Here is a 26,527-nt window from a genome sequence, read left to right on the forward strand (position 1 = left end):
CCTCGTCCGCCAAGGTCAGTGTAGACCACTGCGTCCCTGGCATGTATATCTCTCTGCAGCATGGGCGTATATTGCCGTGCGGCGCGGCCAGGCCAATATGCACAGCGCGCGTGAAACGTAAGATCGAGATGCAATACGCAGGAGGCGTGAGCCTGCGCCAACTCCTCCCCGCGTTGGCGATGAACGAGCCGAGGGACTGATCACAATCTAATCCTCGGCGGTAACTTTTGTGCAATCAAGCGATGGAAAAATTCGCTCCTTGCATGGGGCAGGGCTACCGCGGTGCGAAGAGGGAGAAAAAGAGAGCAGATTTCGCCCCTTTCTATTTCGCCCTCAATTCACACTTTTTTCTCCAGCACTGCTCGACCGTTAAAGAGGTAATCTAGAGAATGTCAGATCTGCCGAGCTTCACAGCTGCCCACTGTATTCGACAACCCCAAGGGCTGGGGACCGTCCAACGCACAGCCGCCCAGCGAGCTCAAGGGCGTGCCATATGTTCCGTTCTCCAAGGGCGACAAGGTTACGCGGGCGGCCGATTGGATTCAGCCAGGAGATTCGCGCGACCAGCGCGACCAGGGCCGGCAGCGCGGCAAGTACGGGCGCGACCAGGGCCAGCAGGCGTACGGCAGCAACTCGGCCTCGGCGTTTGTGTACCAGGCCGAGACCGACGAGGCGTCGTTCTCGCTGGTCGACAACCGCGGAACGGCTATGAAGAAGATTGCTGTCAGCGCCATCCAGGGCGGACGCAGCGGCGGTCGTGGCGAGCATGGCCGCGGCGGTATGCAGCGCCTGGGCCACGGCGGTCGCTTCCAGCACGGCGGCAAGTTTGGCGGTGCTAACAGCGGGTACCGCAAGCGCTTCGGCTGGCGCGACTACGACCGCGGGCAGCGCCACCGCTATGCCAGCGTCAAGCCCACTGACGAGTGGGAGCTGGTGCAGGACATCGAGTTCAACCGCATGAAGGGCCTGAGCTTTGACGTCAGCAACATCCAGGAGCTGGGCTTGTATGGCAAGGCCGGCACCTACGACCACGTGTACGACCGCATCACCACGCGCATCGAGCGGCCGCTCAAGAACTCGGCGTCGGTGCGCTACAACGCCACAGCCAGCGACGACCCTGTGCTGACCAAGCTCGCGGCGAGCAACAAGGACATCAAGGTGTTTGCCACTGATTCGGTGATCGCCACGCTGATGGCGTCGATGGTGTCGTCGAGCGCCTGGGACGTGGTGGTGAACCGCGTTGGCGACAAGCTGTTCCTGGACAAGCGCGACGGCGGGCCGCTCGACTTCCCGACTGTCAACGAGAACGCCTCCGAGCCGCCCTCCGAGTCGAGCGACCGCGAGGGAGCCATCAACTCGGCGTCGATGCTGGCGCTCGAGGCCCGCGACGTCACCCGCAGCTACATCCAGCAGGTGACTGGCAAGGGCACGGTCGACTTTGAGAACCCGAATCCGTTCAATGCCGAGAACGAGGCCGACGAGACCCCCGACGACAACGCCTACCGCTACCGCGTGTTCGACCTCAGCGCGACTGCTGGGGAGGATGAGGAGCCCACCGAGTCGTGTCTGATGGCTGTGCGTACCGAGATCGACGGCATCATGCCGGGTGACAAGCGCCTGTTTGTGCGTGCGCTGACTCAGCATGACATCCGTGCTCCTGGCGCCGGCGGTGCCCTTGACTGGCGCAAGAAGCTCGACTCGCAGCGCGGAGCCGTTGTGGCCACCGAGATGAAGAACAACGCGACCAAGCTTGCGCGCTGGGCGTTCCAGGCCGTGCTGGCCGACGCCGATATGGTCAAGGTTGGCTTTGTCACCCGCGCCACGCCCCGCGACCGCACCCGCCACGCCATCCTGGGCGTCCAGTCCTACCGCCCGGCCGACTTTGCCAACCAGCTCAGCCTCAACGTCTACAACGCCTGGGGTATTGTCAAGGCCCTGGTGGACCTGTGCCGCGGCCTCGACGAGGGCCGCTATGTCATCATGCGTGACCCGAACAAGCCGCTGATCCGCCTGTACTCGGTGCCTGCCGGCACCTTTGACGAGAACGACGACGATGAGGAGGAGGCCTCAACTGCGGCCGCCAACGCCGACAACGCCTAAAACTGTGCTGCTCTGCTTCAAAATACTAAAACCCAATCACCGATTAATTTTGAGACCGCTTCATTCAGTGCTGCTGTGTCATCGCCAATACCATACTAGCGACTCATCACATGCGACCCATTCAGCTGGATGGAGAGGTGCTTTTCGCCTGCCCTCCTTCCTGTTGCGTATGCCATTGAACTTGTCCATATATTGCCACCTCCTACCTTGCACACATCCACTTTTGCTTGCTGTCCCCCATGGCCGACAAACCCACCGCCGACGCCAGCCACGCAACCAGGCTTCCAACCACAGGCCCGGCATCTACCACGCCCTCTGAAGCGCCAGGCAGCCTGACGCCTAGTGCCTCGTCAATCCTGCGTGTGCTCCTGCCCTCGCTCACACGGCTAGACGAGCAGCTCGAGTCGGTATGGTCAAAGCAGGATGTGCTGAACGAGGTGCTGGACAGAATCGCTGGTGAGCTCGAATTGTTCGACGAGCTCGTGGTTCCACCAGGCGCCAACGGCGACGATCTGCACCAGGCGGTAACCAGCAAGGAGCCAGCTACCATGGGGCTGCGGGCGGCTGCGCGCTTGAAGGACTCCAGGGCCCGGATTGCTGCCATTAACGTGGTGCTGAAGCGCGTCAGGACACGGCTCGACAACGTCGCCATGCTGGCACAGGCCAAGGCTCTGCAGAACCAGCAGCAGGCGCAGTCCACCACGAGGTCTCAGGGCCATTAGCCATGCTTGCCACTCTTTCTATCTTGGTTTGCAACTTTCAGTTATATTAGCTGTCACAAAGCATAAGTTCTACTCGGCCTTCCGGCACTTGGCGTCGCCTTCTTCTCGCCCTTCTGCCTTCCTCAGGCTTTCTCTTGACAGCCGAAGACTCGCTCCCTGCTACATCGGTGGAAGGCAGGTGTTGTTAGTAGCAAGCGCATGTGTATTACACCAGTTGTTCTTTTGCCCACGTCGTCAGCGAGATCCTTACTTGTCTGCTGCGTATGCAACGCTCTTGGGTAAGCGCACCGACAGGCAGTACATGTCCTTGTTGGGGGCCACGCGCCGCACATAGTGAACGTCGGCGTCCAGCTCCTTGTACTGGTCCTGCGGGTAGCCCATGGCACGGCAAGCGCGCTGCAGGATATCCCGCTCCGGCTCGTCTAGCTGCTTTGTGAAGCAGTGGGCGTGGATCACAGGCATGGGCACCGCCTGGTCGTCAGCCGACCCCTCATCGTTGCCAGTGACACTCCAGAACAGGCCGCGGAACGCATCCAGGAACTCGATTGCAATCGCCGGCAGGTTCATCACCACATGGTCGAATGTGCGGGACTTGGTCAGCAGCGGCGCCACGGGCTTCTTTCGGCTCTTTGGGCTTGCCACGGGGTGCATTGGACCGCTGGGTCTGCGGCACCTCCAGAGGACCCTTCTCGGTGGCCGCGTAGAAATCCTTGAACGCCCTGCGAATAAAGTCACGACCGTCCATGTTGAACGCTTGCATGCGCTTCTGCACCTTGTTTAGAGGGATATTCTCCTGCATCGCTGCAAACGACGCTGGGTTCAGGTCATTGGCCCACACCAGGCAGTCGCGCTTGGCCGCCGGCACTGCGAACGGTCCCACGCCTGCCATCACGTCGCAGATGGCATCGCCAGGCGTAAACTGCTTGATCAGTCGCTCGTGCTCAGTGTGCAGACGCGAGTTCCAGTACACCTTGGAAAAGTCAAACTTGAAGACGCAGTCGTTCTCGCGCACCTGCGCCATAAAGTCGTCCTTGCCCGCAATCACCTCCATCTTGAAGTTGCGGTACGTGTTGTCGATCGTGTCCAGCTTGTTGACCACTGTCGAGATCACTGGCGACTTGTCCAGAATCACCTGGCCGATCAGATTCCGGTACGGCAGGTACTCGTCGCGCAAGTTCATGTGCGCAATATGCCCAACCTGCTCATACGACGTTGGCGCCTGCGTTGGATCTGGCAGCACTGCCTTCAGAACCTCATCAGCTGTCCAGTGCTCGTAGTCCACCGTCACCTCGTGCGTAGTCACCGGCCACTGCTTCTCTTTGACCAGCGCTCGCAGCCGCTCACTGCCCTCAGCTAGCGCGTCGCTCGTGATCTCTGGCTTCAGCAGCACCTTCTTCAGGTCCTTGCTCTTTGCATCATCGTCGACCACATTGCGCAGCTTCGCCAGCTTCAGAATGTCGCTCGCCAGCTCTACCTTCGCCTGCCCGATTGATTTTGTAGGTACTACTATCGCAAACACCTTAAACGACAACTGGAAGGCAGCCCGGTCGAGCTCCATCATTCCTCGGCGGACTGGCGGCTTGAGCATCATTCTGCTGGTATTTTGCGTCAGGAACAAGGGTGTGCTGTGAAGAGTGGTTTTGCCAATTAGGCTGCTTGGAAGAGCAGAGCCGTGCTGAACGCCCTCGGCCAAACTTTTCCTTGTCAATCGCGGCAAGGCATGCTACTTTTGTGATGCGGTGATCTGGTGATCAGGACTATTTGCCCCTTCGGCCAGACCTCGCTGGATGCCAAGGGCGAACACCAACCAGCGGCCAGTGCACAGCAGAGCTAATGTGACCACCAGTCAGCAGCAGCCAGAGATGAATTGCCTGCGCATTCGTTCAAGCGAGTGGCCAAACCTCCGTGGGCTCGGAACTTCAGCAGCAAATGGGCATCCATATCGATCGCTGTATTTGCCATATTCGACTGCTCAAATGAAGGCAGCCTGAGTGGCTCAAGCATAGGTTCCTGGCATCCAAAGTTCCGGCCTCCTGCGCCATGGCCCACTGAATATAAAGCGAGCAGCTCGCATCCTTCACTATCAGCATTGGCACAGCACCCACTGTCCATTCCAACTCTCGCTCCTGTTCTGATATTTCATTGGTATTTTTAAGCAACCATGGTCGCATCGTTGACAGCACAAGCTCAGCAGACACAGCGCATGCTGTCAGTAAAGCAGCTTCCAGACGTCGTTCTTTTGCATATAGCCGAGTACCTCCTGGAGGCGACCACAGCACAGGATGCCTGGTCGACTGAGCCCACGCACACCTCGCTCGTGCGCATGATGGGTGTCTGTGATCGCTGGCACTCTGTGTGCGCGCACATGTGCTTCCGTGAAGCCTGGCTTGGCTACTCTGAGTACTCGCGTCATAATGAGCCCGCACGGGATCTGCACGAGGTATATGGCCTTGGTCTTGGAAACCTAGTCAAACGTATGGTACTATACCTTCCTGAGACCATGTTTGCCGGCGGTGCTTCTCTACCCGGCCATCTGCTGTTCTTGCAATCGATCAGCCTACCGCGTGTCAAGGAGCTCTTGGTGTGCGTCTACCAGTGTTTCAGCTACCGTCCACACGACATTGTGACGACTCGCAAAGGTGTACACCAGGTTGCCAACATTGTCAACATGGCTATGCCAAACGTCGAATCGCTGGCCATCTCCAGCATTGAGATCGGGTACTCTCTTCCCAATAGCGATATCGTTCCAGAGCTCACAGGTGCGTTGCAATATGGCAAATCGGAGATTCATATTGCCGCACCCAGCGCGTTATCACTGGACACTGTCGCCTACCAGGGTGCACCGCAGCTGACGACAATATCACTGGGCAACCGTGTTTTGTGGACCGACAGTCTGGTCAGCGCCATCCGACTGAACGCACTCGTACTTGGGACTCTGAGTATTGCCAGCATTCCGTCGGCGAAGCTGCTGCAGATAGTTAGGGGCACAGACGGGGCTCCAGTAGTGTATGCCTTGCTTGCATCGCTTGATATTGAGGTTAACGAACCCAAGCACAGCCGTGATCCTTCCCTCAGCATCCAACTGGCTGGCGTCGAGTTCCCAAAGTTGCGCCGACTTGTTTTCCGAGGAGAGTATCCGTTCACTGACGATACAGTCCTGGTACAGAATAGAGCGTGCCTGGAACATCTCAAGATGACAGTTGGTGCCGAACTATATACATGTCTGACGAAGCGCACAATCGACCAGACTACTGGATACCCGTTCCTGCGCAGCATCAATGTCTCAGTCTCCTGTTCGCTACGCTCGATGCAGGATCCACACGAGACAGGTCCAGCTATTCCAGCGTGTGCTTCAAATGGCTCCGAAAGCCACGCACATCAGGTTCCCTGAAAGCCCGCTCAATGCATCGCATATTCTAACCAAGACCAACAATCTCAGCCATCTTCAGCGCTGTGACTGCCCTGAGCTGCGTCTCGCTCCAACTGAACTATTACAGCTGGCTGAACGCTGTCCGGGCTTGCGCTCTGCCACATTCACACTGGTGCCTGAACCTGAAGCTCCTGATTTCAACTTTGAGACACAAGCCCTCACACGCTCCCGCATACACAAGCTTCAAATGTATGTACAGGACACCCACCCTGACAGCCCTACACCACTTTGGTCGCTACTTCCTATGGTTCCGCCGCCTGATTCCTTCACTCAAACGAGCATCAATGTCGACCCTTGACGAAGCCGATGCTCAGAGAATTGCGGAAGGATTTGAGGAGGCCATTGGCCAGCCTGGAGGCAGTGACTACAAGTATGTCAAGGGACTTCACGTCGGCATCGGGATAAACCTGTTCTAAGTGATAATGTGACATACTTGCCTACACATTTCAAGCAAATAATGTCGAATGTCCACTTATCGTAAAGACTGCTTGGCCGTTTTGCAGTTCCCTTACATTGAATCTATGTTGCTGAACTACATGCTCGTAATTAGATGCACCACCAGTTCCTCCTGCTCGGTGGATTGGCTCAGCTCCCATGCCTGCCCAGCAGCAACTGGCTCTCACTGAGGCAAGCTTGCATCGCAAGCGCACGACAGCTAGCATTAATAATCGGAAGGATGGAGGTTTGGTAGAGCCGAAATATGCAGGGCTGAATGGATGGGTGACGAAAAGATGATAGCACAGGAGGGGCCTTGTATGTGTGGGTCATAAATGTAAAGCGATGGGCAAATGCGGACGGATGCAATGCAAGGCGCTGCGGGTGTGGAAATGAGCAGCGGTGCACAGAAAGAGAAGTACCCGCTGGGAGCCAAACTGATCCACTGACTAGGAAGGAAAAGGGGTGTGTCTAATGGCGAGCATGTGGTTGGCGCCACAGAAAGCATATACAACAAACTGTATCTGAAGGTATAGCTCCTGAGAGTACTTTATGAGTATAGTTTGTTTTATACAGCGCCAGCTTTGTACACAGACATCACAGGCAAATATCTGTCTCCATAGCATGTTGCATATTTGGTATCTGGTTGTTCCATCCACTTAGTCGCTGGCAATCTACATGTCAGCTTGATGCACAGTCTCGTGGTCGCTGTACTGGCTTATGAATTATATAGTTTAGTCAAGTGCTAGTAGACTACAAACTACCTGGTGGTTTTATCTACCAGCTAAATCTAACGTGGATTCAGGGTAGAAAATCAATCCTTCATCCTGTGATACTGTATACACGGCTGACGCTGGATGCAGCAAGTCTAGGTTGGAATACTCTGAAGTGTACCTACCAAAAACAACTGAATACATATTACCAGAATTTGCTGTAACTTAGTGCAGAGACAGGGTTCAATGAGCATAGTTACTCGACTAGTTCAAATAGAAGCTAGCAGAGAAGAAAATGCAGAAGAGCAAAGACGTTTAACCGAGTGTGTCGTGTACCTGCTGTATTCCGCTCCAGTTGCCTTCTGGCAGTGTCAAAGAAGTCATAGTCATTGCGGTACTTTGTTGAATAATAGCAGATAACTTGGTTGCCATTCGGAGTGCAAGGTGAGTTGGTCCAGTACTACAACTAATTGGGAATGTGTCAGTCCCGGTACACTTTTTTGATACATAACTCGTCAAACCACTCAAAATCTTCTCTGTTCTTTTTTGTTTCTTTGACCGGGATTTCCACCTGTCATTTCTTCACGCATATAGTACTAGTTTTCGTCAGTACACTATCTACTTCAATTCCTTTTACTTTGCTCTACGTGCCCAGTATACTTCAATCTGTTCCATGTAATCCATTGGTGACATCGAATACAATTGACCAGCATCAAAGCGATATCTGCTCCTTGATCAAATTCGAGGTGTGCCAATACATAGACCTGAGATCCAGCAAGCCTAATGGTGGATGATTCCACAATCAACCTTCAATTTGCAGATACAGCTAGCCTAACGTGCAAGAGCAATTGCTAATCATGACATAGCGCACATTAGTGCCAAGAGAGACGAAATATATGCCTGCTATTGTTTTAGTAATGTAAAGAGCAAGGTGGCTAGGTCCTATTTTGGCACAAACTAGTGCACAGTGGTTAAAGTTATTCATATTTCGGATATGCAAGCGAAGCGGGTCTGGGTCACACAGGGAATAGTGTAGAGTACGATTCAAGGCAGCCGGTGAAAAAGCATAGGATAAGCAGTGCAGAGAGCAGAAAAAGATAAACATCTAGACAAGAGACTGGGCAATCGTTATCACTAGCGAATGCCTAGGAATGTGCTAATGATGCAAAAGTTCGATACCTTTTGCTACGTAGAGCGATATGTATCCAATAAGCCTGCTCTATCGACATGGGATTTTCAACTCTCACAAAGGTAGTGCCAGATGTGGTTTGATGTTTTTTGTAGTGTAAAAGCAGAAACGATCGAACATTTAAACAGAGATGGTCTTGAAGATGTTGAAGCCGGTCAGAGCCGTCGACGACAAAGCACCTGGGATCTGAGGATGCCAGTGAAGCTCCTTTGATGTCGCGTTGGCCCTGGTGGATGAACAGCAGCTGCGGCGGCACCTCGCGCCGGGAGCCGTTGGGGCCGACCATAGCCGCCCGATGACGGGCCTCCTCCTCAGCATCCAGCTCGACAGCAAGATCCCACAGCGTGATCTGGTCGTCAGCACCCGAGACTGCCAGCACCGACTCCTCGGTCGGGCACCACTCGATCGAGGTGACGGCCTTCTTGTGCCAATGGAACTGGGCCGCGGGCGAGGAACGGCCGCTGGCATCGGTCCACTTGCGCATGTCCCAGACCTTGAAATCGCCATTGTCGCCGCCACTAGCCATCAGGTACCGCGATTTGCGGTTCCAGCTGATCACATTGACGTCCGAGTCGTGGGCGTTAGGAACCTCGAGGGCATGGCCACGGGTCTTGGCGCGCACGTCCCAAATCTTGATTGTCTGGTCGACGGAGCAGGATGCAAACACTGACGACTCCTCGGGGCTCCACTGCAGATCCTCGACTGAGCCCTGGTGGCCGCGGAACGGCGTGTTCTCGGCAACAAAGCTGGCGCCCGTGTTGTTACGCCGCGTCGTCAGGTAGATCTTTCCAGCACAGTCGCCCGTGATCAGTCTGCCATCGGGGTTCCAGTCCATCGCGTAGCCTTCGGTGCGGCCGTGCGAGGCAACCGTGAACAGCGGCGTCTGCGCCGATGTGGGCACCTGCGATCCCGGGTTCTCAAACGCGCTCATGATCTTCTTGATGTCCCAGATGTGCACCTTACCCGTGTCAGCCCAGGTAGCAGCCGCCATCGAGTTGTAGTCCTGCAGCACGCGCACGCGGTTGACGCCGCCCATGTGCCGCATGGTCCTGGTCTCGAGAATCGGATCCTCGTCAAGATCGTTGATGTCGTCGTCAAGCTGCTCATCGCTGTCCTTGTCGTCGTTGATAGTGCGGTGAAGCTGGGTCCACTTCATAAACAGAACCTGGTTCTTGTAGTGGTTGTCGGCCTGCGTGCCCGCCACAGCATACATTGTGTGCGGGAACGCCGAGCGGCTGGCGCCCATGGCATCGGGCACAAAGTCAAACGAGAGGCAGGGCCACTGGACAGTCATGTTGTGCAGCATGTGGTAGGCAGAGTTGTCGACCTGCAGCTCCTCGCCCTCAGCCAGGGCATCGCCGGGCAGATACACCTGGCGCCGCTGCTCGGCAGTGGCCTCGTCTTCGGACTCCTCCTCATCCTCTTCGTCCTCCATCATCTCCACGCCGTCCGAGTCCTCGGCACGCTCGACGACATCCTCCTCCTCGATCTCGTCCTCAAAGGCATCCTCGAACTCGCCCATGTCCGCATCCTGGTCCACCTCCATATCGGTTGCCCGCATGGGCTGGTTTGCCTGATCTGCACCTGCGACAGCCGACACCTTGGACCGCTCGTCCGATGTTATGCTGGAGACCTGGCGTTTTGGACATTATATGTTGTTTTTGGGTGCGGTGCTTTTTGGTTTTGGTGGTTTAAAATGTGAACGCAGGGCCCCTTCCCTTGGCTCTAATTGCTTGCTCCTCAATAAACGAAAGCGGAAAATACAGGGAGTCAAAAAGGCTGCTGTGCTCTGTGTCTGTCTGAAGGTGCATAGCCCGGCTCCAAATTTTTCTTCAGGCGCCGGCTAAAGGGTGGACCTGGCAAGCGTGCAGACTTTTTTTTTTTATATCTAGATCACGCACTCATCGGCGGATCAGCAATATTTTCACCATTCATGGGCTTTTTTTTCAGCAGGCCGGATCCGTGTCTTGCCAAAGCTGCCCACCTATTATTTTGCCTGCGTCTTTTTTCTCCACCATTTAGGCACGCTTAATTTGACACACGCAAAAACCCGCGCTTTACATACATGACCATGGGCAAGGGCGAGTTTGATAGCACGATCCCAGAGTCCTTCCTGGATGCCTTTGTGCGTCGCCCAGGCGCCTTTGTGGTTCCGACTGATGAAGCACGCACAGCGGCGATGGAGGTTGTTGGACGCACCTACGATGCGGCAAATATTGCAGACAAGTTTGGCCTCTACGACGACTGGAAGTCGGTGACCGAGAGCGGGTTCGATCCGAGCCTGCAGCTATGGGAGCTGATCAGCTTCCGCAACGAGCCGGTCTTGAAGCACACTGCCGATACCATGAAGGAGCTGTCGCTTCTCCTGGACTCTGCGGCAATCTCAGGTTCTGATTCGGAATCAGAATTGGCCAGCGATGAGGATATGGAGGATCAGGACATGAGTGCATCTGACTTGGAAGATAGCGATGCGGCTGATATGCAGTCCAGCGATGAAGAGATGGCGGCAGTATCTGGAGACGATGGGGAGGAGGAGGAGGGTGAATCTGCCGTGGAGCAGAGTGCCTCAGAGGACGGCGACGATATCGAGTCGGAATCAGAGGGCGAAGGGGCGGAGCCGTCAATAATCGATGACGAGTTTTTCTCGCTTGCTGAAATGGAAAAGTTTGCCGACGATGCTGAAGAAGAGGACATGCGCGACCGAGCGATCCTAGCAGGCGACTACCCAAAGCCCACAGCCGAGGAAGAGAACGATGAAGAGTCTGACGAGAGCGAGGAGGACGAGGATGACATTGATCTGTTCCAGGATTTTTCGGATGCCGATGATGACGAGGAGGGTGACGACGAGGAGAACCCCGACTCAATGATGTACGGCGACTTCTTCAAGGCGCCGAAAGGGATCAAAGCGTGCTGCGGCCAAGGCATCGCGTGAGAAGCATGCCAAGCGCGTGAAGTTTGACCCATCGGTTGAGATCCGCGATCAGGACAAGTCGGACGAGGAGGATGACAAGGAAGAGGAAGAGGACGAGGGCGAGGTTGGACGCACAACCAACCTATTCGATGACATGAGTGACAACGATGAGGGGACTGGAGAGGACAGCGAAGGCAAGTCCGAGTTTGAGAAGCGGCAAGAGAAGCTCCAGGGTCTGATCACCAAGCTCGAGGACGAGGCAGTGGAGAAGAAGCACTGGACCATGACCGGTGAGGTCGATTCAAGCGCGCGTCCCAAGAACAGTCTGCTGGAGGAGGACGTTGACTTTGACCATGTGCAGAAGGCGGTTCCGGTTATTACCCAGGAGGCGACGCAGTCGCTTGAGGACATCATCAAGCGGCGCATCCTCAACGAGGAGTGGGACGACGTCGAGCGCAAGAAGGACATCCAGCAAAAGCCGTTCCGGCCGTCGGAGCAGTTTGAGCTCAACGACAAGGCGCCGCAAAAGTCGCTGGCCGAGGAGTACGAGGACGCGTTTATGGCGCAAAAGGCCGGCGATGCCTATGTCCCCGAGAACGATGCCAAGGTACTGGCCGCGCACAAGGAGGTCGACGAGCTGTTCCGCAATCTGTTTGTGCAGCTCGACGCCATGAGCCACTTCCACTTTGCGCCGAAGCCAGCGTCGGCCGAGATCGAGATCCGGTCAAGCGCGCCAGCACTCGAGATGGAGGAGAAGCTGCCAACCACTGTGTCGACTGCGCAGCAGCTTGCGCCTGAGGAGGTGTACGAGAAGGACAAGGGCCGCAACGGCCGCACAGGCGACTTGATGGGCAGCAGCGAGATGACGCGCGAGGACCGCAAGCGGAGACGCAACCACAAGAAGCACTTTGACAAGGCAAAGGCAAAGAAGGCTGCGGCGATCAGCCCGAAGCCCAAGACAGCCGAGTCCAATATCAAGACGGCCCAGGAGTAGAGCAGCGTTAGCAAAATATTTATCGTACAATTAACTGAGAGTTCGAAGATTCTAACTAGACCAGGTGCGCCGGGTCCTCTTCCTCCTCCTTGGAGTTGGGAGCGTCGGACAGCGTTTGGTGGCTGTGGCGGGATTTGGGAGCTGCGACGGCGACAGGCGCGAACAGAGCGCCGCTCCACGCGTACCAGACGGTCTGGGCCATGACATAGATCCACAGGGCTAAGATGCCTGCAATCAGGATGGCATCCAGCACGCGGAAGAAATCGTACCCAGACATTGCGTACAGGCTGCCGGTGGCCGAGGTGAATGTGCCGACTGGGAAGATGAATGCCCACCAGCCGAGGTTGAAGGGGACGTGGGAGCGCTTGCGCGTGCACAGCACGCTGTAGATGGCGTGGGCAAGCCACCAGAGACCCAGGGACCAGATGAGCAGGCCAGTGGCAAAGCCGAAGCAGTACATGAACTCGCCAATGCCCGGCACCTTGGCTAGGGTCTCGGGAAACAGACGCCGTGCCTCGATGCCCAGCTGCTGGATGCCGTACGACGACTGGCCGAGCGGACCCAGGGGGATGAAGGCCGACACAATGGCCTCCTTGGCTGGCAGCTTGTAGAGCGCCAGGCGCAGCAGATAGATGGTCATCAGCATCATGGCAATGCCGACACCCATGGCCCACATTACGTATGATACGAGCACGATCGTGTTGGCGGTCCAGCCCGAATGGATCGATGCTACCAGGGCACCCGATGCCGCAGCAACCACGGGTGGCACGACAGGCAGAATCCATGTGGCATTCATGGTCTTGAGGGACTGCTTCTGGTGCGACGTCAGCAGGAACGGCACCGACAGGCAAGACAGCAGCGATAGCACCACGTCAATGCACCACAGGACAAGCACGAGCGTCGGGATCCATGGCGGGTGGTACGGCTTGAGCATCGATATCAGGCTGTTGATGATCGTGCACAGACCCATCGGGATGGCTCCCAGCGGCATGCTGGCCTGCGGGTGGAGCATGATGCGGTGGAAATCGCGGTAGATGACTGTGCGCACGGTGAGCAGGGCGCTGAGCACCACGAACAGCAGCACATTGAACAACGCAATGCCCATTGAGATGTAGTGGATGGCTGCCGACTCGTAGGGGAATCCGTAGAATAGCACGCCAGTGATACCGGTGCCCATGGTGGCTGTGAACCACGCCGGGTTGAAGCCTCGCAGGATATCCCGGCAGTCATCCATTTCGCGCATGAATCGCCGGTGCTTCTGGGCAGTAGATGTGTGCGCCATGTCGGCCGACTGTGTCAGCGAGCCGGCAGCAGTGCTGTCATCAGTGCGGGGTGTGCCAGACATGAAGAATATGGTACAATTAGTGGGAGTCGCAAAAAAACGTAGAGCGGGGAAAAAGGAAATGACAAATAAAAGCAGCGTTTGCGTGTAGATCGAGGTCTGCCGGTGGGGGTTTTTATCGCCGAGCTTCTGGCCTGGCTTGTTCCGCGTCGGCCGCTTGGGCTATTTATCAGGCTGGGAGAATTCGCTGGGCTGACGCTCCCCCCGCTCGCGCACGGAGCTTTCTTACATTTTCGTTTGCATGTCGCACTCAAACTCTGCTTCTGGATGGACTGTTCAGCAGGTCCGCCCAAAAATAACAGCCAGACCAGTGTTCGCTCCCCAATCTGCAGCAGCCTGCTGGGAAAGCCTCCCACGAAGCTCGCGGGGCGACAGCACCGCATGGCAGGGCCGTTAGATGAAAAAGGGGGTGGAGAGGGGTGGAGTTGATGCAGCACAGGACATCCACTCTCTAGCTTCTTGAGCCACTGGCCGTCGATCAGCCTTCGCGCCTTTACCTGCACGTTGGTGAATGCGTTGCTACTACATCTGCATGCAGCAGCGGGGTTTATTCTGTTTGTTAGGAATGCCGCACAGCCTCTCTGAGGAGCTTGGTGCCTGGCAGCTGACCGCTGAGGAACACTCGATGACTGAGCACATGGAAGGAGTTCATTTCCCTTTTTGGGCACTAATTCCAGCGGATGGTGGGACAGGAAGAGCAGAAAAAGGGGTAGAGAGCGTCAGCGATAGGGGTGTGGGAGAGGAGCTCGTACCTGTTTCTGGCGCGGCGACTGTGCTTGCAGAGCGCGGGGCTGCTCACTGGACTGTAATAAAGCCTGTGGGAATTGCACCCCAGCGCTTGCCTGCCACTGTGCACACCTTCTATGGCAATAGGGACTGACGCCAGGGCACTGCCCTTCTGCTTGCTGGCACCTTGCAGCCACAGCGTGTGCTGGTGCCACTGCAGGCCGGGGGTCTTTATGGAAAGACGAGCAGTGTTCTGTTTATCTGTGCCACGGCCACCTTGTCCTAAAAGACAAACGCCTTTCGTAGCTTGGCGCACGCATGGAAGCTCACAGAGATCACTAAAACAGGGAACCTCTGTTTCAAGTTGTGCTAGTGCTCATCGACATGTTCGCAGAAAGGACCCGGAGCCGGCATTGATCGAGAATCGTTCGCAGTTCCTAATCAGTGCCCCTGCGATCGCAGAAAGGGACCTGCTAACACTTTTTACCGCGCAAGGGGCCATGTTCTGAAACGTGAAAACAAGTCTGCACAGACGCAGGACCAGGCATAAAAGCTGTCGATATGTGGCAACGTGTGGCGGGCCCGCCACATATAAATAGGCTGCTGCTGGTGTGGCTTGTATGGCTCAGCCCATTTCGCTCCTCGCCCCTCCAACATCGCCGTTTTCCCTCCCATTCCCCCTCCCTCTTCATCCCCTCGTTTGCATTACTCCGCACTGCAGCGTCCATAGTCTCTGCGTGCCAGTCTCAAAAGGCTCTCTTCGTGAACCATGTCCCCTTGCGCCCTCAACAGAGATTACCCGGTTTTTGAGCCCTGCGGTGGGATCTCAACCCAGGACGCCCGCGACTACGGTTACTAACCAACCGATGAACCCCCGTGCATAGACATTTATACAACTCACCTCTCCACTCCCATCACTCCCCATCACCATACTTTGCACACGCGATGGATTTCTAATATATTCTGAGCAAGCGAAAAAACAATAAATCCCTCCACCGCCACAAAACTTGCTTCCACTCATATCATGTCATTGGCCTATGGAAAGAACCGCACAGCGCAGCTGCCGCCCAACGTGAACCGGATCCTGCTGGTCAAAAACCTGCCGTTCAAGATCACTGCAGAGGAAATGTTTGACCTGTTTGGCAAATACGGCGCTATCCGCCAGATTCGCATGGGCACCGAGCCTACTACCAAAGGCACAGCGTTTGTCGTCTACGAGGACATCTACGACGCGAAGGAAGCATGCGACCATCTGCAAGGGTTCAACGTGATGGGCCGGTATTTGATTGTGCTGTATTACCAGACAAACCACCGGTCAAAAAAGACCGATCTTGCCAAGGAGGAGGAGCGGATTGCCCAGCTCCGGCAGCGGTACAAGGAGATGAACCCAGACGGCGACGACGACCTGAGCTGAGGCGGCCGTGAACGAGTTGAGCAGTAGTATTTAAAAATAAACAGGGCATAACTATGCAACAAAGCGAATCTCTGAAGCTGCCGGCTCGTACCGGGGCTTGTACTTTTTGTAGATGCGGGTCAGTTCATCGACGTACTGACCGTGGTAGTGCTCGACCTCCTCATCGCTGGGGTCGTAGTTGCGACGCACGCGGATGGGCTTGCCGACCACTGACGTCAGCTGCGTACGGAACGGCGTGTAGAACACGTTCTGGCCATGGAACAGCAGGATCGTGAACCCGTAGGCCCTGCGCAGAGCCATCTCGAACCGATGCACCAGGGTCCCCTTGTGGTTCTCGGCAAGCTGGTAGATCGAGTTCTCGTTAAAGTTGTATACCGGCACCAGGTCGCAGCCAGCCATCACAGCCTCACGCACGAACCCGCGTCGCTTCAGCAGCACCAGATCGGCCCGGTTGCCATGAGCTAGCATGCTCTCCTCGGCCCCGCCGACCACAATCAGCAGCGACTGGTGCGGGTGTGCATGGCGATCTGACAGAATGCGCCGGATCGAGTTGCGGTCGCACGACAAACAGCCCATTGCTAGCACATAGTCGCGGAAAAATGGCAGCATAAAGCTGAACGGCATGGTCACGCCGCGCACCACCAGGCCGGGGAAGTGTGACTCGAACCCAAGGCCTGTGCACCCGGCGATGATCTGCGACATGTAGCTGACGACGCCGTGCGGATGGCTGCCAAACACGTAGCGCTTGCGCGCGTCCAGCGGCTCCTCAAACACCATCTTTGGCTGGAAATATGCGTTTACATGCTGCCACACCGGCAGCTTTTGCAGCCCAGCGAACCGCCGCCCCACGCCATTGTATGGAGCCGGGTCAAAGAAGCAAAACGCCATGTAGAGCGCCATGTAGGTCCGCAGGCTCGAGAACTGGTAGAAGAGGACCACAAACAGCACCAGCGTCCACAGCGGTGCTGTTGTCCACAGCGTAACCATTGCTGTGGTCTGGGCTTCCTGCAAGAACTCGCCCACGCGCGGCGCGTACGTTTCCCACTCTTCGCGCAGGCCCTTGGTGGGCACGCGGATGTAGTTGAGGAACGGCGGCTCAAAGTAGTTGCGTGATTGAAGCTGCTGCGGTGTGGCAGTGTTGCTGCTGGTGGAGTCGGCTGCTGGGGCCATCTTGGACTCCTTACTGCTGCTGGTGCTGCTGGTGTTGCTGGTGCTGCTGGTGCTGCCAGACTTGCCGGCTTGCTCGCTTGCTGCCATATTTGCGCCCTTGTTTCAAACACACACGTATCAAAAACAAACAAAAGGTAGAGGGCTGGGTGAGAAAGTATTATTGATGCTAGGCGTAGGATTTAGGAGAGGAGAAGGATGCGGGGCATGTTGCCAGCATACGGTCTCCTCACCGCCTATTTATTCCGCTGAGGAAATCAACTGGGGGCTTTCACGTGATTCTGGCCCGCCTGCCCAAGCCTAAAATCTGGCAGTTCACAGTTCTGCCCAACGCATGGGCGATCTGTCGGACATCTGGCAGTGTGCAACAGCAGCATTTCTTTATAGCTTGAAGGCGGCAGCCCAACACAGCCCCGTTTATTGGCAGCAACAAGTTCGCTAGCTCCAGCGCCAAGGCCCAACCAATCCCCGCACCTGGCCAGGCAATTACCTGAGCGCCTTCTTCAGGATCTTGCGCGCGTCCTCCCAGTCATCGGTGGGGACCTTGATGATGTCACAGCCAAGCGTGTCCTGGATGGCCTTCATCTTCTCGTAGCTCTCCTCGTCGTGGGTAAAGTTGACGCTGGCTCCCGTGCGGCCGAAGCGCCCAGTGCGGCCGATGCGGTGCAGATACGTCTCGGGGTCGGGGCGGTCGTTGCCGTCTGTCGGGATGTCGTAGTTGATAACCAAATTGACCTGCATGATGTCGATGCCGCGCGCAATGACGTTGGTGGTGATCAGAACCTTGATCTTGCCGTCGCGGAAATCGTCCATAACCTTGTCGCGCTGCTCCGACTCGAGCTTGCCGTGCAGATAAACGACAGAATGCCCGTCCTTGGTCATGCGCGCGGCGATGCGCTCGGCGGTGTGGCGCGTCTTGACAAAAATGATGCTCTGCCCGATCGTCATCAGCGAGTACAGCTCGGCCAGCACCTCGACCTTATGCTCGACCGACTTGCAGTCCATGTAGAACTGCTTAATGCCGTCGACCGTCAACTCGGTTGCCTTGAGCCGGATCTCGTTGGCCTGGGGAGCAAAGCGGTTAGCAAACGTGCGCACCTTCTCCGGGAACGTCGCCGAGAACAGCACGACCTGGCAGTCCTTCGGGATGCTGTTCTTGACACGCAGACTCTGGTCACCGAGTCCCTGCTGGTCCAGCATGTTGTCTGCCTCGTCCAGCACAAACAGCTTCATGCTCCTCAGCGACAGCGAGCGCTTGCGCAGCAGGTCGCTCACAGTTCCAGGTGTGCCAACCACAATGTGCGCGTCGATTGTTTCGCCCTTGCCCACCGAGTCCTTGATGGCAAATACAGCCTTCATCGGCGTGTACTTGCCCATCTGCTGGATCACGTCCATGATCTGGCGGGCCAGTTCGCGCGACGGCGCCAGACACAGTGCCTGCGGCTGGTTCAGGTCGTAGTCCACGCGGCTCAGCATCGTCAGCACAAACGCAGCTGTCTTGCCGGTGCCCGACTGCGACTGCCCAATCATGTTGCGAGGCGGGTTGGCCAGCAGCAGCGGCAGTGCACGCTCCTGAATCTTTGAGGGCTTGGTGAACCCCATGTCGTACACGCCCTTCAGCAGATTCGCATGCAGGCCCAGCTCCTCGAACGTCTTAGCCGAGTACAGCGGTGAGTTCGGGTCTGCCTGCAGGTCTGCCAGCCGCACCTCGACCTCGCGCTCCGGCTCCGGCTTGGAGTCTTTCTCCGTCAGATCTGTTGATGTGCCAGGCTTGACTGCCGTCACAGCAGCTGCCGGGTGCGTGCTCTCCTTGTCCTCAGTACTAAGCTTATTAATGCTGCTTGTAATAGCGCTGACATTGTCTACAGGGAAGAGGAAAGGGATGCAAATTCAGCTGCTGCTGCTCGCCAGAAAGACTGCAGCTACTGTCGCCGCCTAGACACGCAGCCAATGCTTACCATTGTCATCGAGCGAAATGCTGAACTGGCCGCGCGGCACAACAGGAGTCTCAGACATTTGTGGAATGTTTTTGTCAGTAGAAATTTGTTTGTACTGAATTAAAAGTAAAATGCTGAGTCGAAACAGGAAACGCTGCGTCAGAAAATGCGTTTGTGCTGAACAAAAGACTGGTAGTGATTATTACATAGTGATTGGCACCCGATCAAATCTACGGGTGGAGTAGAACAAGTGAGCACCTATGCACAAGCTTGCAAAGATGAGATAGCCGAGGCATGTCGACAGGAACCCGCGCATGTCGAAGCCATCATAGACAGATATGTACAACTGGCACACCGACGCGACCGAAATAAACGCTAGGCAGTAGATGGGGCCCAGCGGGAAGACGATTGACTTGTAGGCCAGCTTTCGCGGCGGCTGGCGGCAATCTTGCAGCCGCATTCTAGATGTGATGTGGATAACAGCTATGGCACCCCACGATATGAAGCCAGTGTATGCCGATACCCCACTGAGCACGATGAGCGATGAGCTCCTGCGAATCAAGCATACGCACCATATCATCAGTACCACCGCCATGGCGGCCAGGATGCACAGGACTGGCCCGCCACGGTACTGCAGCCGCAGCAGCCAGCGTGGGGCAAAGGAGTGACATGAGAAGGTGAACAGCAGTCTCGATGCAATGAACAGACTCGTGCACGCATTGAATAGACCCTCAACCAAAACGACGGTATTGATGGCGTGGGCAGCCGACATGACGCCGGATTCACTGAACATGACAGTCAGCGGCGAATATGCCATATCCTCATCGCTGCGATCAAGCATACGCGTATCATTGTACGGTACAACCAGCGAAGCAACAAAAGTGGATGCAATAAAGAGCACCAGCAGCCCCAGAAGCACGATTAGCGATATGCGCCGGATGTTTTTCACAGGGTTCCGAGTGCCTGATATCATAACCGCTGCGACCTCTGTGCCCTGGACCGGAAAGCTCGAAATCACGCACGCAGACATGATGCCCAGTATACCGTTGTTGAATGCACCACCAGGTGTATCGTCCATATTCGCTGTGCCGTATTCCTTGTCGTTGCCAATGCTACCACGCACAATGCTTACACCCATGACTATGCACACCACAAATGCAGCGATGGTGAGCGCAGAAACAGTAAGCTCGGCACAGTGGTAGATACGCAGGCTGAATACAATGGCAATAAAACTGGCAAACAGTGCACAGAGGCCAAATATACTGCTCGCATGGGACGACTGGGTGAACCAGAACCCGGCTGTCGTCCCCACTGCCGTAAAGTGGTATGCGGCTGCCGTCACCCAGGACAAAAAGTAGTTCCACCGCAACGCAAATCCGACGGACTGGTTCTTAATAAATCCTGGGCCAAACGTAAACAGAACTTCCCCCGGCCGTGCCTGGCACACAATCTCCGCTAATGACGTTATGACATAATACATGGCTAGTATCGACAAACCGTAGGCAACAAGCACTCCACCCGGTCCGGCAATGTCTAATGCATAGCCGCTCCCAACCATAAATCCAGTGTTGATAGCCAGCCCAAGAGTAAACAGCACGATAACCAACGGTGTGGGGGTTGGCGGAAACAGCGGTGCCAGGAAATGGAGTGGCCACTCGGGACCATCAGTACTGCACATTGTCTTATCGTCTGAAGCCGCATTGTCGTTGAAGCATATAGTTGTCGTCTGAATAATCGAGATGCTTTCCGTGTTTCGCGTCGCCCGGTGTCGTGGGGTTGATGTGCTAGTAGTGTCTTGGCAGCTAGCGCCTATGTCCGCAAACGGCCCCCACGTTTGCGGCGCCACGTCGCAGCCGATAACCTCTGACTGTGTGTTGTAGTCTGGTTGCTTTAATGCATGTTTCGCAATTGCCTCCTTGAATGTTGACCACCATTTCATTATGCAGCCGTTGAGTGAAAGTGAAATTAAACAAATTGAACTGACAAAGTGAAAGACAAAAAGAGCGGAGCTAGGTCATGAAAAAGGCTGTGAAGGTGGCAATCTAAAAGTAGGTAACACAGTGCTCAGCCTCCTGCAGTGGAGGTAGAACTTTCCATACAGATCACCTCGCATACTCTAGCTGTCCTAGTTGCTATGATAAGTGCACGTGCTTTGAAAGCAACAACACAGAGAACCTTTCGCATTGGGCTATCTACCTTAGGTCTAGACACACTTAGCGACCATTTCAAAAAAAAAAAAAATAAGCAGCATACATGGCCATTTGTATGTTTCGCATGTGTTTAAGGCAAAAGAAATATAGATTGTTGACATTTGGGCAACCCTATGCCTTTCGTCACTATATGCAGATCCAAATCCCCACCTGTATAAACACTGTGGGCCGGAACAGCCCCATCCTCCGTTTTTGCTCCTCAGCAAATTCCCATTTATTCATTCTATAAAACTCATAACTACTAGACTCTCTGAAGGTTAGCATTTTTGTCTAGTGAAACTATAGCCCTATGGATCGCAGCAAGGAGAGCTACTCAAGTAGCATGTGCTATGAAACTGTGCAAGAGATTATTGGTGAGCTTACTCAACATCTTAAGACACTGGATGACTATAAGGTCGATCTGACCATCAGGGCAATAAGACTAGTCCTCAAAGACCATAAGAGCCAAGAGCATCACTAGGTATACTAAGAACTCAACAACATTGACAAGCAATGTACCAAAATGCAAGTTCAGCTAGAGGAGATTAAATAGTGTGCTGAGGTCATAAGCAGTACACCATATAAGTCTGACCCACCTATAGAAGCAACCAGCTCTAAGCAAGTTGAGATACCCTCTATGGAACTCAGCGAGATTCCTAAATAGCAGCCCCATATATGCCAATGCAATGAAGATAATGGGGGTCATTCTTAGACTTATAAATTTTAGTAAATTATAATTATGTATGTTAGATATTCAATTAATTGTTTTTAGAGCAGATTTTTAATACTAGTTATTTTTATCATGGTGTATATTACTTATTGTGTCCAGAATGTTTTTGTGTGTATATTGAGTAGCAAAATTGAGTCACAAAATTTTTTTCAACTGTTTAATACTATATCTTCATCATCAGATAATGTAGATATGTCCATTTGATATATGTTTGATGGGGCTTGACATAATATAAAAGTATGTAGTTAAATGTTCTCTAACTATTATGCCTCGCATAATATTGAAGCAATAGGAGGCCATTCACAAATAAGAAAGTTTAAAGAAACTTAATATCTTATATCAGAATAACCAAGTATTAAATAACAAATCAATTACTAGCAGTTGAAAAATATTTTAAAAATCAGAATGTTTAGTGATGGCCAAAAAGATTTTAGCAACTAGATTAACTAATAAACAAAAATATAAGAACAGATGCTTCTCCGAAACCCCCTTCGGCATCCTGAAAAATTTCAGTTGATTTCTTATGACCCAGCCTGTATCTCAGTAGAAGCATATTAATTGTGTATCAACTGAAATTTTTCAGGATGCCGAAGGGGGTTTCGGAGAAGTTCAAAAAAAACAAAAGAACAAAAAGTTTTACAACTTCTAATTATTTTTTACCTAGTTTAGTGATTATGAATGACCTCCTAGTGATTGTGAATGACCTCCAAATACTGCCATTTTAAAACATCATGTTCTAGTCATCAAGTCATTATCATCCTATTTATAAATATTTTTCTAATACCAAGCAATTATATATATCATCAATTTTAGAAAGAATCAAATTATGCCATTTTAAAAAATCATAATAAATTCATCAAGTTGTTAGAATCCCATCTGTAATTAATAGATATGCACCAAGCTATCATATATGTCATCAATTTTAGAAAGCATCAAACTGTGCTATTTTAAAACATTAAATATACAAGTCATATATGAATATGCATAATACAGTAAATGTTCTTAGAAGAGTTGATGATAATATATCTATTGTTCTAAATCTAAGAAATTACTTCTGGTCTATATATCCTATATCTAAGCAATATCACACTTTTGACAAGATGTGATTAGTTTACTATTAAGAGATGCATATTAGTTAGATAGACAGAATGTACTCAAATAAGCAAATAATATGATTTGTCTATAAGAAATATCTGCAGTGTAGTTTCTATAGGTGAACAAAAGATCAATATACTAACAATAGTAATTGAAGATGCCATACTAGATGAAATATAGGTAATAATTATATAAGAATCTAGATCTTAAGCCTTTAGTAAAGAGTTGCTCATATTGTTCTCTATTTCAGTAATGGTTTTGTAGTTACATATTATGCACTCTGTATATTCAGAGGACATTGCTACTACTATTTAGATATTCATATTAATAGGAGAGATATATAGCCAACTCATATTTAGATACCAGATGATAGTTCTTTTGGAAAAGCAATTACTCTATAGAAAGGAATAATACACCAACAAATATATCTAAGAGTTGTAAGTGAGGGCTACAGAATGGTCACAGTTATATAACTACCATTTTAAAACATATTATATGCTACCATCCACTCCATATATCTATGGGAATTTTGACACACTTCATATATATGTTCAACCTTTATCTCATAAAAAGTTCCACTAAGTTGGATCCAATTATGCACTTGGAATGCTAAGCCAGCACTCATGTTAAAGTCATGGATAAGCACTAAAGTTAGCATGTCTCTTTCTTCAGTACTCAGATCAGCTATATGTTTCTTAAGGAAGTTATGGAATGATGGCATTTTCTAAAATTGATAATGAACCAGAGTTTTGTATCTTATCTTACCACCCATGAACAATCAATTATAAGAATTACAAGAGAAGGAGTAGAATGTGCATTAGATAATAAAGTTTTAAAAGTTCTAACTATCTTTTACAAATTTAGCAGTTGTGAATACCCTCCATATTGAACAATATTGATAAGAACTAGCTATTTTAAAATCAAGTAGCTAGCATCATATCTGTTGTTACCCCATATCTACAAAGCAGTCATAGTTGTCATCAATTTTAGATTGTAGAAATCTATTTTGTAGTTCAACCATTGATGCTTCAAACTCAACCTTTTGAGGTAAAGTATATGTTGGTTCCATTTGTGTTGATCTTTCATTGTGTGATTCAGGATAGTCAAAGTTTGTCATAACCCAGAGAGTATGATGGTGTTCTACTTGCACATCACTGTTTGCTAGTATTTTCTTCATATTATATAATACACAGCACAGTTTCATTTGCACATTGTAAACATTCTTATTCTTTACTCGAACAATCTCCTTACACTGAGCAGCAAAATTGAGTCACAAAAATCAAAAGCATCGAAAATCTTAAATAATTTCTCTGAACGACGTTCATTGAATATGATAAAATTAAATCATGGTGTATGCCATGCACTAATCTATTTCTTGTAGTTGTGCGCCTATCGCTTTTGAAATAAGTGAGAAACTAACTTTTTAAAAATATAAATTTTTGACTCAATTTTGCCCACAAAATTCGTCGATTATTTTCTCAATAACTAACATAGCCACCATAGGTTCTTTTGACCGCAGCGATACGCACAGGCATCGAGTTCACTAATCACAAATAAACAGTTTCATTTACTTACCTATTTATAATTTCTTAGGCCAACGCAATATAGGTGCCAAATATGATGAATTTTGACTTTTATCAGATCTTACTCATAATGAAGCCCTATAAGTGAGTAGCGTATCGTATCTAGGGGACTACACTGATCATCATACAGTAGAAACAGTATACATATCTAGCCTACTTATAGCCCTATTTGCTATTTATGTGATGATGACTTCTTTAGATATAATCTTTGCACTCTCCTACTGCTTATCATAGGTATGTAACCAAGGAAAGATATATACCATCATATGCACACTGGTCAGTGTGCCACATCCCCTCAACTAGGGAAGCAATGGCCATAGCTGTATAGAGATACACTACTCTAAACTAAGAATATACTTTTTCTGATTTTCTTAGAATCTCGATTTCTTCCCAGTGTTCACAGAATAGAGCACTTTCATTAGGATATTTCATTCCCATAGTCACCTATGGGGCATATGCTTTGTATAGTAAGTACATTTGATTTGATCTAATATGTTTTTGATCGTAAGAAGCTGCTTAAAGAAGGATTAAGAAAGTTGCAAAATTTGTGATTCAGATTAAATGGCTTATCATTAGGCACAGAGATTACATATAGATATCTCATAGCATAGAGCAGGTAGCCACAGTAGTAATCTCTCTACCTATGTATATATTGTTACTATAAAAAATCAACTCATAGAATTACATTGCTTCAATAGAGAGCTTAAGCATAGTTGTACATCATTTATAGTTGATTACTCCTTCAGTGAACTAGCTATCAAACTCATTTCTTGTCATCGTTGAGTACTAATCATGCGAATATCATCTATGCAATCAACATCTATAAGAGTGATGGCAGCGCTGAAGCGTTGATCATTTCCTTCATAATTTTTCTTCACATATTGATTACATGATAGTACCATGCGTAGTTGAGCAACGTTGTGGACGAGATATTATTATTGAAGAGCGAGTGCAACAGAGTTATGGGTAGTGATTTCACATTATTCGAAAAAAGATAAGGTATAGAAATGGCAGTATGAAGTCAAAGTGAGTCAAATTTTTGCCTCTCCAATTTTTCTACTTTTTTACGATTGCTTCGATATCATGCGAGGTACAACAGTTAGAGAACATGTAACTACATACTTTTATACTATGTCAAGCCCTATCACACATATATCGAATGGAAGTATCTATGTTATCTGATGGCAATGATAGAGCATCAAAAAGTTGAAAAAAAATTTTATGACTCAATTTTGCCGCTCAGTGTATTTGACAACCTTTTGAATGTTGTTCCTAGTTCTCCAAATGTGTTTTCTACCATAGAACGGAATGACCCAAGATGGGAATTGTACTCTACTTCTGCTTCTAGTAAGTTTACCCCTCTCTGCTTTCTAATTGGCAAACAAAAGTTATGCATTCCAAAGTCCTCCTGCTCTTCTTCCTCTGTCATCTCTTGAAGAACACTCTGTGGATAGCCACCATCAAGCACAATACAATCTATAGGAGATATCCACTTTAGTAATCCCATGTTTTTAATCATCCTTGAATCTGGATTATCTCTACAGTCTTCTGTAGGTGAAACAAGTAGAACCATTCCATTTATATCAATGCAAACTTGTGTATGATATCCTGATTTCTTCAACTAGAAGGAATAGAGATCTGGTTTGGAGGTTATTCACAATCACTAAACTAAGTAAAGGGGGTCATTCCTGGACTTGTAAATTTTAGTTATTTGCAATTTTGTTAGATAGATATTTGAATAATCGTTTTCAGAACTATTTTTTGCTACTAATTATTTTTTCTATAGTTATTATTTGTTATTGTGTCCAGAATGTTTTTGTGTGTATAATTGATTTTAAAAATACAAATAT

The 26,527-nt window shown here is 51.2% G+C and overlaps 12 protein-coding genes across 12 annotated transcripts; 6 read left to right on the forward strand and 6 right to left on the reverse strand.

Annotated features, from left to right (window-relative positions):
* Positions 1-242: 242 nt before the first annotated feature.
* Positions 243-2,405, forward strand: DL89DRAFT_268258 (translation initiation factor eIF-3, subunit D; the record flags this gene model as incomplete). Its single annotated transcript, XM_040887851.1, has 4 exons — positions 243-377; positions 415-1,974; positions 1,999-2,019; positions 2,044-2,405. The coding sequence occupies 4 exons, from the start codon at positions 243-245 to the stop codon at positions 2,098-2,100; spliced, it is 1,773 nt and encodes a 590-aa protein (XP_040742976.1). The 3' UTR covers positions 2,101-2,405.
* Positions 2,248-2,908, forward strand: DL89DRAFT_173872 (uncharacterized protein). The gene has a single exon (XM_040883827.1). The coding sequence runs from the start codon at positions 2,340-2,342 to the stop codon at positions 2,820-2,822; it is 483 nt and encodes a 160-aa protein (XP_040742977.1). The 5' UTR covers positions 2,248-2,339; the 3' UTR covers positions 2,823-2,908.
* DL89DRAFT_268260 (tRNA (guanine) methyltransferase) lies at positions 2,851-4,473 on the reverse strand. Its single transcript, XM_040887852.1, has 3 exons — positions 3,479-4,473; positions 3,073-3,447; positions 2,851-2,943 (listed from the first exon to the last, which is right to left on the reverse strand). Exons 1-3 carry the CDS (start codon positions 4,411-4,413, stop codon positions 2,892-2,894), a joined length of 1,362 nt encoding a protein of 453 aa, XP_040742978.1. The 5' UTR covers positions 4,414-4,473; the 3' UTR covers positions 2,851-2,891.
* A 510-nt stretch (positions 4,474-4,983) lies between these two features.
* Positions 4,984-6,668, forward strand: DL89DRAFT_284544 (uncharacterized protein; the record flags this gene model as incomplete). Its single annotated transcript, XM_040889787.1, has 3 exons — positions 4,984-6,167; positions 6,320-6,441; positions 6,469-6,668. The coding sequence occupies 3 exons, from the start codon at positions 4,984-4,986 to the stop codon at positions 6,666-6,668; spliced, it is 1,506 nt and encodes a 501-aa protein (XP_040742979.1).
* A 2,030-nt stretch (positions 6,669-8,698) lies between these two features.
* DL89DRAFT_278501 (WD40 repeat-like protein) lies at positions 8,699-10,111 on the reverse strand (the record flags this gene model as incomplete). The annotated part of the gene is made up of 2 exons (XM_040889506.1): positions 8,699-8,796; positions 8,846-10,111. 2 exons carry the CDS (start codon positions 10,109-10,111, stop codon positions 8,710-8,712), a joined length of 1,353 nt encoding a protein of 450 aa, XP_040742980.1. The 3' UTR covers positions 8,699-8,709.
* Positions 10,112-10,571: 460 nt separating this feature from the next.
* On the forward strand, positions 10,572-12,539 carry DL89DRAFT_268263 (Mpp10 protein). Its single transcript, XM_040887853.1, is given in 2 exon segments — positions 10,572-11,457; positions 11,477-12,539. The coding sequence occupies 2 exon segments, from the start codon at positions 10,655-10,657 to the stop codon at positions 12,492-12,494; spliced, it is 1,821 nt and encodes a 606-aa protein (XP_040742981.1). The 5' UTR covers positions 10,572-10,654; the 3' UTR covers positions 12,495-12,539.
* A 10-nt stretch (positions 12,540-12,549) lies between these two features.
* On the reverse strand, positions 12,550-13,728 carry DL89DRAFT_247325 (uncharacterized protein; the record flags this gene model as incomplete). The annotated part of the gene is made up of 1 exon (XM_040885122.1): positions 12,550-13,728. The coding sequence occupies one exon, from the start codon at positions 13,726-13,728 to the stop codon at positions 12,550-12,552; it is 1,179 nt and encodes a 392-aa protein (XP_040742982.1).
* A 1,187-nt stretch (positions 13,729-14,915) lies between these two features.
* On the forward strand, positions 14,916-15,488 carry DL89DRAFT_268264 (uncharacterized protein). The gene has a single exon (XM_040887854.1). The coding sequence runs from the start codon at positions 15,183-15,185 to the stop codon at positions 15,444-15,446; it is 264 nt and encodes an 87-aa protein (XP_040742983.1). The 5' UTR covers positions 14,916-15,182; the 3' UTR covers positions 15,447-15,488.
* A 69-nt stretch (positions 15,489-15,557) lies between these two features.
* On the forward strand, positions 15,558-16,037 carry DL89DRAFT_268265 (RNA-binding domain-containing protein). Its single transcript, XM_040887855.1, has one exon. It carries the CDS (start codon positions 15,587-15,589, stop codon positions 15,974-15,976), a length of 390 nt encoding a protein of 129 aa, XP_040742984.1. The 5' UTR covers positions 15,558-15,586; the 3' UTR covers positions 15,977-16,037.
* Positions 16,028-16,963, reverse strand: DL89DRAFT_224354 (diacylglycerol acyltransferase; the record flags this gene model as incomplete). Its single annotated transcript, XM_040884684.1, has 1 exon — positions 16,028-16,963. One exon carries the CDS (start codon positions 16,961-16,963, stop codon positions 16,028-16,030), a length of 936 nt encoding a protein of 311 aa, XP_040742985.1.
* Positions 16,964-17,629: 666 nt separating this feature from the next.
* On the reverse strand, positions 17,630-19,159 carry DL89DRAFT_293673 (DEAD-domain-containing protein; the record flags this gene model as incomplete). The annotated part of the gene is made up of 2 exons (XM_040890412.1): positions 17,630-19,005; positions 19,102-19,159. The coding sequence occupies 2 exons, from the start codon at positions 19,157-19,159 to the stop codon at positions 17,630-17,632; spliced, it is 1,434 nt and encodes a 477-aa protein (XP_040742986.1).
* On the reverse strand, positions 18,957-21,127 carry DL89DRAFT_173921 (uncharacterized protein). The gene is made up of 2 exons (XM_040883828.1): positions 19,102-21,127; positions 18,957-19,005 (listed from the first exon to the last, which is right to left on the reverse strand). Exon 1 carries the CDS (start codon positions 21,017-21,019, stop codon positions 19,283-19,285), a length of 1,737 nt encoding a protein of 578 aa, XP_040742987.1. The 5' UTR covers positions 21,020-21,127; the 3' UTR covers positions 18,957-19,005; positions 19,102-19,282.
* Between the last annotated feature and the right edge of the window lie 5,400 nt (positions 21,128-26,527).

Source organism: Linderina pennispora, assembly GCF_002104995.1.
Source record: "Linderina pennispora strain ATCC 12442 chromosome Unknown DL89scaffold_8, whole genome shotgun sequence".
NCBI classification, from domain to species: Eukaryota; Fungi; Kickxellomycota; class Kickxellomycetes; order Kickxellales; family Kickxellaceae; genus Linderina; species Linderina pennispora.